Source organism: Sinocyclocheilus anshuiensis, unplaced genomic scaffold, assembly GCF_001515605.1.
Source record: "Sinocyclocheilus anshuiensis isolate Anshui unplaced genomic scaffold, SAMN03320099.WGS_v1.1 scaffold850, whole genome shotgun sequence".
In the NCBI taxonomy this organism is placed as follows: domain Eukaryota; kingdom Metazoa; phylum Chordata; class Actinopteri; order Cypriniformes; family Cyprinidae; genus Sinocyclocheilus; species Sinocyclocheilus anshuiensis.
Window position 1 is genome coordinate 1829252 of NW_015537937.1, and position 10932 is coordinate 1840183.

General features: G+C 36.4%; 1 protein-coding gene across 1 annotated transcript; it reads right to left on the reverse strand.

The window, feature by feature from the left end:
- Nucleotides 1-673: 673 nt before the first annotated feature.
- LOC107660314 (uncharacterized) lies at nucleotides 674-3351 on the reverse strand. Its single transcript, XM_016449595.1, has 5 exons — nucleotides 3209-3351; nucleotides 2888-3036; nucleotides 2399-2437; nucleotides 1698-1730; nucleotides 674-1559 (listed from the first exon to the last, which is right to left on the reverse strand). The coding sequence occupies exon 5, from the start codon at nucleotides 1544-1546 to the stop codon at nucleotides 674-676; it is 873 nt and encodes a 290-aa protein (XP_016305081.1). The 5' UTR covers nucleotides 1547-1559; nucleotides 1698-1730; nucleotides 2399-2437; nucleotides 2888-3036; nucleotides 3209-3351.
- Nucleotides 3352-10932: the final 7581 nt, after the last annotated feature.

Sequence of the window (10932 nt, forward strand, 5' to 3'; positions counted from 1 at the left end):
AATATTATATTAGAAATAGAAAAATTATATATATATATATATATATATAATGCACCACATATATTTTTTTCATATTTGCAAAATATTATATATATATATATATATATAATATATTGCAAATATGAAAAAAATATATGTGGTGCATTATATATATATATATATATATATAATTTTTCTATTTCTAATATAATATTAAAAATAAAAATTATATTGATGTATATATGCAGCATTGCATAAAAATATGTATGTATATATATATATAGATTATATTATAAAAATGTATGTATTACAATAATATGGTATGTAAAAATTTTGGTATATTATAAAATTGTAGCATTATATTTAAAAAAAATAATATATATATATTTATATGTATATGTGTGTGTGTAACATTTTTCTTAAATATACATGTAAATCCAGTATAGAAACTATCAACATAAATATACAAATTTCACTTGAATACATGTGCACTTTCTGGGATATTTAAACGTTCACTCAACACAGTGGACCCTGAAAATTTGTGAGGATACCACACACAGTCCAGAGATGATTTACAGAACCAGCCAATGACAGAGGAATCACCCGATCGAAAATGTGATATTCCTTGATTCGACGAATGGCCCGTTCAATGTGAATCCTTAAAAGAGCAAAGTTGTGAGTGTGTGCGAGTTCCTCATGGCTGAACTGTCCCAATTGGGCAGAGAAAAGGTGGGATTACTACTGTGGCATGAATTTCGTCAAGTAGATCTTTGATTAAAAAGCCTTTGTCTGCCATCACAGCATCGCCCTCTTCCAGAAGATTCAAAATGACAGATGACTTTGTGATCTCTTTATCAGAGATGCTTCCTGTGTAAAGACTGCTCACAAAAGTCATGCTCCCATCCGGGGAAATTCCAACCAGAGATTTTAGTGTAGTTGTGCCTTTGTAGTGTGAGTAAGTCTCAGAGTTCAGTACCTTGGAGCTGGCAGTTTGGACTCGGACTTCAGTACAATCCAGGATGACTCTGGTTTTGGGGTAGAGAGCTTTAAAATACTCTGGCATAAGTTCATCAACTGCAGCTCTACTTGGCCATATAGGCAGACTCCCCAGCATGAAGTACAAATAATTTGCCCAGGTAACACAGATTCGACTGACTGTACTTTGTGAAATATTGAAACGCAGAGCAAGGTCTTGTTCAAGAAGGCCCAGTCTAATCCGGCAAAGAAACATGAAAAACTGATTAAACAGGGAAAGATGTTGTGCCTGGAATCCAACCCTCAGTGTGTGTTGGTTGGTTGCACTAATTCTTTGCACTTGAGCCCATGAGGCCATGCTCTGTGCTGTGGGCTGTAGAGCCAAGAAAACGGCTCTTAAAGTGTCAAAATCAGGGAACCCAGTGTAAAACTGGATGAGTTTTGGATTACTCATAAAATTCTGAATGCCAAACTGATGACTTTTGAGTGCCTCATTTTCCGCAGACAGACGAGAAATTTCCTCCCGTGCAGCCACAAGCTGCTCCTCAGTAGTCATGGGCTCCACACAGTAGTCATGATCGGTGTTTGGCATCTCTGTGACATGACTAGATTGAGAGAGAGAAAGAGCGAGAGTGCGGGCAAGTGAGATAAGTTGAATTTACACGCCTAGTCTATATTCATATTTATTTCTCACTTGATGCATTTATATACACATTCATTTTCTATGATAGATTTCTACTAACCATTCTTCGTTGCTTGGTCCATCCTTTGTAGAACTGGAGAGAAAAAAGAGAAAATTAAAACCCAGACATGTAACAATATTACATACCGCGTTTATGTTGGTTGGACAAAATAAAATGAACACCCATTATTATAATAACATGTGTGTAGGTTACAGTGGGGGAAAAACATTGTGATTATCATTTATTCATATTTTTGTTTATATTCTCTTGTTTGTCTATCAGTACAGCATAAGTGGTTTTCAGCAGTGTTTAGTACTGTCTGTGTGTGAAATGGGTAACAGGTTAGATATCCAAAAAGAGCAAATCATCAATGCCTGTTTAACAAAAAATCTGTAACCTTAAACTCAGTTGTTGTGCATTTAAAAGACAACTGATTTTATGATTAAGACTGTAATTATTATTATGACTTCATCAGCGAAAAAGAATAGAGCAAAAACAAAAAGTTAATGATAGGGGCCATCAAACACTAATAAAGATTGTGAACAAACAACACAAAACAACTTAATAAAGAAATATTGCCTATTTTGCAGGTGTTCACATTATTTTGTCCAACCTCTGTTCTGTCATTGATTGAACTATACAACTTACATATCACGCTTATATGATACACAAAACTTATAGAGTAACGTTATGTATTTACATGTTCATTTAAAATCATTATTTAAACAGTAAATTCATTCATTTTCCCCATTTCTGCTCACCTTTCATCTTCCTCATGTTCTTCCTCTAAATGACATTGTCTAAAGCAGAAACAGAAATAATAATGTTCTGAACAAAATTTTGATATTTTAAAAGGGGTTGACCTCAAACAGTACACAGCAAACTATTAAATATTTTATTTATTTATTTAGTCATTTATTAGACGCTTTTATCCAAAGCGACCACAACAACTTACTGACACTTATACTTACTTAAATGTTTATTTATGAATTCATTTCCTTATTATTAAGCACTGTATAATTGTAACCTACATATATATATATATATATATATATATATATATGTTATCTCTTTTGATCGCTTTGCATAAAAATAAAGTTTCTACCCAGTATTTTGTATGACTTAACATGTTTAACTTTTATTTCATAATAAATGTCTGAAAGGCGCTTACGATCTAGCTGCAAGCTCTTATCACAAATTAAGTATTTTAATCTATAACATCATTTGAAAAATATATCTGTTTCACTTACGATCGCAAGGTTTTCCTTTTGTAAGGCCGTTGAGTCCAGGTAAACACTGACGGAATTGAACCTTCCTTTAGCTTCCTGATTCCAGTCAATGTTCTTGAAAAACATTCCGGAAAGAAATGTTTCGAGCACACTCTTGTGTTCTTTGTAATCTATACAAAATGGAGACATTTAACCTTAGTTGTTGTCATCATATTTTAACATCATATTTTAGCTCTATGTAAGCGTTTAAAGGAAGATAAACATGCTCATATTAGAAATGAGCGATTAGCCAACAGGTAGTATCCACAGTCATTATTTTTTAAATAAATGCAATATTGTTACCTGAAAGTTAGGTCCTATGTCCCGTCGAATTTTAACAATCCACGTTTTCTGAAGTTCTTTGTCCTGTGGAAATTTGTGAAATGATGTATTCTCTTTATTTTGACGGCTAAACAATCGACATCCCGGTACACAACAATACGCCATAGTGAACGCTGCTGGACTGCTATACCTCACAGCCTCGTTTTCGAATCAAAATGGCGGCGGGCTGAATAAGGCGTATAGACATGGCTTATGCCTCAGAAGGCTTGCAATGCCCTATAGGTGTGAGGGCCCATTCCACAAGAGGGATGGCATCCTCCTGGGCGTGGTCCAGCAGAATTTCTATCCACATTTGCCAGATTTTATAACTTAGACATCCCTGCTTTACAGGCACGAGTTCTGTCTGTTTAATGCTCCACTCTTCCCCCTTGGGCGAAGTTGGTTATATTGGTGCTTCTCAGCTACTAGCTTGGAGCACAATGTGATTAGTTTCTTAGTGGTCCTTACTAGTGCTCCGAGACTGGGCTCGCAGAGCAGGATGTCCTGTATCTGCTCATAGCGCGGCGTGATTGGATGCGTTCCCCATACATAACGTGAAGTGAACGTTTGAAAGGGAACACTCCGGTTACTGACGGGCTAAAGCCCCATTGGTTTGTGCAAACGAGAACAAATCAGGCTTCAGTACAGAGTAAAACAGGAGTTTTCCCTTATCTCAGGGAACCGAGGTTACGTCACTAACCGGAGTGTTTTCTCTCAGGTACATCACCAGTGTAAGCTTCATGGTGAATACTTCTACATCACTCTTGTTAACGTAGTCCATACTTACAACGAAAATTTATCTTGACTTTATAGTGGTTATTTTGGGAAAAACAGTACTCTACCCCACTCCACCCTACTCTATTTTAACATTGTGATATTAAACATGAGCTGCGATAGAACACATCAAATGAACATGATTGTTTTGTGCTGGTTAAGGTGTGTATTGACGCACGGATCACCTGGACCAATCATATCGTCTTTTACCTTAAGCAAATCACTTTCGTTTTCTCAGACTAAAACCCACCTCATGTATGTGTGGCAACGAAGCATTGAAACAGGATAATATCGACAGTTTTATATTAATAATAATAATAAATATTAGATTATCATCTGAAATCGTCGGTTATCCACAAAAATGACCGAAAACAACCAAGAAGAGCAGCGGGAGCGATGCGAAGGTAGAACAATACATACTGTATAATCAGGTGACTGTTTAATATATCTCTTCAGCTATTAAAGGTCCCCTGAAGTGCCTTGAAACCATAGACTATAAAAAAAGATGGACGACGCGTCTCCTATTCCGTCCACTATATAAAAGTGAAGCCAAAGCATCTCAGTATGGCCGCTGCCATCTTGAGTAAATGACGTCATTTGGAGCCCGAGTCTGCGCAGTAGAGATTCGTTTGGAGCCAGAGTCTGTGCAGTAGAGATTCGTTTGGAGCCAGAGTCTGTGCAGTAGTGTCATAAGGTGGAGCCGCGGTATCAAACTCCCGCCCAAACTCCCGCAGACCCAATCAACCATAAGGACACGCCCCATTTTTATAGCATCATTACTAGCTAAAGTCAAACTTATCACAAAAACGAACAATTGAACATATATCAGGGTGATAACAACTACCTTAAATGACCAAAACCATCTTTCGGAAAATTGTATTGGAAGTGTAATTTTTTAACTACCTGAAAATTTATTTGAAGTGTAATTTGATTATTTATTTTGGCTCACATCCCATTTGTTTACATGGAGAGGGCGGGGTTTATGACCTGTACTGCAGCCAGCCACCAGGGGGCGATCAAATAGCCTGTAGCTTCAATTTTCAGTACGTGTGAGGCACGCAGCATTATTCTATGTGGTGACGTAATTTCAACTGAAACAGGAAGAGAGGGCGGGACATATCAAGCAGCCCAGCCCATTTTTTAAATTAGCCAATAGCGTTTTGTTTATATCTACACGGGTCACTGAGAGCCGTTGAGCTCGGTAAAGCCGCATTTGACAGCCACAGTCTAATAGATTACCCCCTAGATTCAATATGAAACTCTTAGTAAAACAAAATAGTTCAAATCGTGAAATTTGTGTCAAAACCCAGCCCTAGTCTGAATCGTTCCCTATCGCCTACATTGTGCACTACGAGTCATTCACTGTACAGGAAATACTACACTGTGAACAAGTGACGGATCTCAGCCGGCGCTTCAGCGTCTATTTATAGTGCAGGGGGCGGGTGCTTCGGATTCTAGAGAGCATTTGATTGGTCAGAAGATTTGATGAGAAGATGAAGTACGATGTGACGTAAAAACAATCGTTGAGTCGTTTTGGCGGAAGTGACGGACTGCAAGCTTGGAATGCTTATATCTTCTAAATGCTAATTTTGTCAGTGTTTTGGAGCACACTGCCTTATAGATAACCGTAAGACTAACATATTTATACTAACACCCAAAAAACTTTAATTTTGATTTCATGGGGACTTTAACATGAACTAAATTTTAATGTAAATTAACAATTTTTTGTTTCAGAAATTTGACAACAAAAACTATAGGCTAAAGGAAGTGCTCAGCATTAATGCTGTAAAAAAAAAAAAAAAAAAAAAACTTTCGGTATTTTTCATGGAACTCTAAGGGGTAGTTCACCCAAAAACCCTCATGTTGGTTCAAACCTGTATGAATTTCTTTCTTCTGTTTAACACAAAATAAAACATTTTGAAGAATGTTGGTAACCAAACTGTTGCTGGTAGCCATTGATTTCCATAGTATTTTTTCCATGCCGATGCCATACAATTTTGTACCTACTATCAACTGTTTGGTTACCTGCATTCTTCAAAATATCTTCTTTTGTGTTCAGCTGAAGAAAGAAACTCGTTTGGAAAAACTTGAGGGTGAGTGTGGGTCAGTTATGACTGTTTTAATATTTGGGTGAACTATCCATGTATCTTCCGAGAGCAAATAAGATTGACCAGCAGCCTACCAAACTGTTCAAAATGTTTAAAATGGAATACCCCTGAAATTAAGCTACATAATTAAATATCCAGTTGCCATAGAAACAGTCAGTGTTCTGAGACTCATGCTTAGGACTCCACATCATGCCCATTGGCTGGTTCAATCTGAAATATGTGCTTTTTAATGCTATATGAGCATGACTTGGTCTTGGTCTTGCATTCCCGAAATAGCTACCCGGAGGCATTGCAAATATGAGTGAACAGATTTTCCTTGAAAGGGACTTTGGCGCGCCGAAGACAGGATCCCATCTTGAGGCTTCCAGGTGCATGCTTAAAATCCCGATTACCTGACTTGGCACGCCCTCTACTGGTAAGTACTTCACTTTCACCAGCTTGAAAACAAAAACATGGCTGCATGTTCCTGCAATTACCTAGAATAATCATGTCCTAAGGTGGCTCTCTTTGTCCGCTCTGCTCTGACCTGGCTTGACTTGTTTAAGTACTGGACTGTTTTATGCAAGAGTATTTGCATAAAAGAGATGTAAATAAGGTCTAGGTGGGAGTGGGAAGCTGTCCTGTACATGTCCTAGCTGTTTTTATGATCTTTATTATATTTTCCAATAAAACAAACAACAAAACTGCATGTTTACATGTGTATTAAAGTTGCAGTATCATAAATGTTATTCATTTATCCCCAGAGGCCAGGTTTGTGGATGAAAACTCTGCAAAACTTATTCAAAGGGTTACTTCAGTGAGGCCAATAGCAGATGAACTACACAGCAAGGGCATGATACATGACGAAAAATATGCAGAGATCAAAGCAGAAAAAAAAAATCAAGATAAAATGAGAAAGTTCTTTGAATCATTAACATCTGGAGGTGACAAAGTCAAAAAGGCCTTTTATTATTTGCTGGAAAAAATTGAAGAACACCTCTTAAAAGACCTGGGTAAGAGAACATTGTCATTTATGAAAGAGATTATGAGTATTACAGCTACAGGTGTAATCTATGACCTGTACTGTGCTTAATGTTAACAGATGGTGTCAGCAGGACATGAAGCAGGAACCGCACCGGGCACCGGGTTTAGATTTTGAAACGTGCAGTGCTCATGTTTATTCAACGTGCTAGCATGTTCCTCTCAAAGTCAACCTGTTCTGTGAGTTAGTGGAGAACAGCAGCTAGAGGATAATTTAGTGACATTAAAGTTAGTTAAGCTGATAGAAGCTCACCTGCTGTTAGCACCGCTACGAGGCAATCACAAGACGCTCGGCAACCACTTTGTTGCAACCACAACCGTTTCTGAGGATCTACATCATTTGGTGGAAGAATAATGTTTTTATTAGTATCATTACATTTTATTATTTGTTTTATTTTGTGAAACCTTGCTACATATATGGAATAATCATTTATAAAAGCACGTGAAGCCGTGGTTTACAGTGAATTTATAACAGCTTAGCCTAAGGGGATTTTAGGCACTCCGCTTTGTGTCGTGCCTAACAATGCCCCTTAGCTGTTATAAATTCACTGTAAACCACGGCTTCTTGGGGCTTATTGCTTTATCACCTTGTTATTATTAGTAGTCAGTTCTTGTTGGAAAATATTTTGAAAAAGTCCCATGTTGATGGTACTGATAGTGGGACAATGTATATCTGCCAACTGTGAAAATGATTACGAATATGAAGTAAAAATTATCTGATATATAGGCATATATTAAAAATAAATTTTAAAACAATCAGAGTAAAAAATCTGTCTGTATGTAGGTCTAATATCCTATTTAGCACATTAAAAATAATGAGTGTTACTGTCCTGGGTTAGTGTTACATAGGGACAACAAAAGTGGTTCTTTGTGTTTAACCACTAATTGTGGAAAATAAGAATAGGTCTATGTATGCTTATTTTGTTAGTAGACAGATAAACGCATCTGATGTTGGATTTGTGTACAGCATAAAACAAAAAACGTTACAGCTGCATTACTGTATCAATGTTACAGTGCTTACACACAAAATCAACCACAATTGGGAGGAATATTCCATATAAACATCTGACTTGATGGTTTTCATATTGTATGAAAACTGTAAGTCCAACAGTGTTCATAATACATCCATATAGATTATTGTAGAACATGAATGCTTACTTTTATAAACTGTAAAGAAGCTAATATAAAATATAGTGTAATATATGAAGTATGTTTTATGTGCAAGGATGTCATCATCAAAAACTGTTAATGTGTCTTCTTTGTCACAGGACGTAATACTGCGAGTATTGAACTAGACAACCCTAACTATAACAATGCTAGAAACTCTGCAGCAATACCAGCAACAACTAACATTGTAAACAACATATTAATTGGTAAGAGATTTTGATGAATGAGAAAAACATTAATAAAATAATTGTCAGTCATAGGCCTATGCGGTTATGTACACCATACAGTATGTATACAATTGTGATGTACTGTAATTTATGTGTGGACACCACTAACTGTACATATTATATTTGTGCTTTATGTTGCTGATGCTAGAACAAAGACCTCCTCATAACATGAACGATATTGTAGCCAAAACAGAAAGAAAGCCCCCTGTACCCAAGAAGGAGAAGAAAACCCCCGCACCCAAGAAAGAGAAGAAGCCTCCTGCACTCAAGGAGAACTTTAACTAGTTAATTTTACTGAATGTTTTAATTTCAAAGCTTAGAAAATGAATATAAATTACCCCCATGAATATCCATTGGCCCCTCCACACAGCAATTTTGTTCATTTTGTTTGTGTTGGATGGGGACAGATTGGACTTATTTGGCGTGCTTCCCATAACCTTATATATGATCTATTAAATTATAGTAGACTAAAACTTATGGTTATTAAAGGAAATATTGAGTGTAGTAACAAATAACTTAAGTCTCTGTAAGTTGTGTTTGTATCACCATTGGAGACTAACTGATTAATAATAGGATCGCATTAGATGCGAGGTCAGAGAAACCGAAGACGTGTCAACCGCGAAGTAGCCTATTCGTGCTCACTCAGTAGAAACTTAATATGCGCCCTGTTGTCAATACTATTAAAGCTCACAAAACGCCTCTTAGGATTTTGTTAATAAATATGAGCAGGCTAAATCATGCACTGTATAAGTATGTAAAATGTACGGTTTATTTAAACCGCAAGAAACCCGAGTAAAAATTGTGACAAATGTAAAGGGGGAGGAGAATGTATGCGTGCGTCAGGTGCGAGACTTCAGCATAGAACGCACCTGTCGCTCAGCACTTTCCGCGCTTCCTCGGCTCGCGTTTTATTTACAGAACTGACATACATTTCATTACATTGCTGTAAAATGCTTTAAATCGTTTGTGTGTGTTGCTTACTTTTTTCTTTTTTTTTTATCTCTACGAAGTACTTTTTTTGGCCGCAGAAGGGTGTAGTTGTGGCATCTTTCAGAAGAGGCTAACTGCTAAAACGAACTAGCCAAACAGTCAGGCTCTGGACACACTGTTTTTGCCCATGTTTATCATATACAGGACCAGGAAACTATTTCGGTAATACTTTATAATACGGTTTCATTGGTTACTAGTTACAAGTACTGTATTAACTAACATGAACAAACAATGAACAATACATTTATTACAGTATTTATTCATCTTTGTTATTAGTTAATAAAAATAGGCCTACAGTCGTTCATTGTTAGTTCACGTTAGTTCACAGTGCATTAACTAATGTTAACAAACACAACTTTTGATTTGAGTAATTATTTAGTAATTTTAGCATTATTAAAGGTTGAAATTAGTATTAACTAATAAATGATGTAGAAGTATTGTTCATTCTTAGTTCATGTTAACTATGTTTAACTATGTTTGTTCCTGTGGCTCAGTGGTAGAGCATTGCGTTAGCATCGCAAAAGGTTGTGGGTTCAATTCCCAGGGTACACACATACTGGTAAAAGTTGTATAGCCTGAATGCACTGTGAGTCACTTTGGATAAAAGCGTCTGCTAAATGCATAAATTATTATTACATTAAAATTATTATTAATTATTATTAACTAAAGCAGTTAACTAACTTTAACTAATGAAACCTTATTGTAAAGTGTTACCACTATTTCTTTATCTCAGTAGAGAAAGAGAAACTGAAACCTGTGCAAGCTGTTGTATATGTGACCACTTCCTGGACACGGACGTTTTGCATGGAGCTACAATGGTTGATGTTTGCCACCAATAAGATGCACAACAACTACCAAAAATTAAACAAAACAAATACAATAGTTTAATTCTTGATGAATTTTATGTGTTTATTGCTGGTTAATATAGGATATTTAAAATTTCTTTTGAAATTAGTGTATAAAGAGGTCATATGATGTTGCTAAAAAGAACATTATTTTGTGTATTTGGTGTAATGAAATGTGTTTATGTGGTTTAAGGTTAAAAAAACATTATTTTCCACATACTGTACATTATTGTTTCTCTTCTATGCCCCGCCTTTCTGAAACGCGTCGATTTTTACAAAGCTCATCGGTCTGAAAAGCGAGGTGTGCTCTGATTGGCCAGCTATCCATTGTGTTGTGATTGGCCGAATACCTCAAGCGTGTGACGGAAATGTTACTCCCCTTACCATATTGTGATGCCCTGTCCAGCCGGAGCGACGAGACAAAAAAACATTAAAAACCATTATAAACGAGGCATTTGTTGCATCCAGTGGGGACATAATTACGGATTATAATGACTTATACTGTCTTTTTACGCATTGCGTTGCATCGCGCCGCGTAAACATAAAACCATGTCTGCATTTGTGATCGGAGAAAT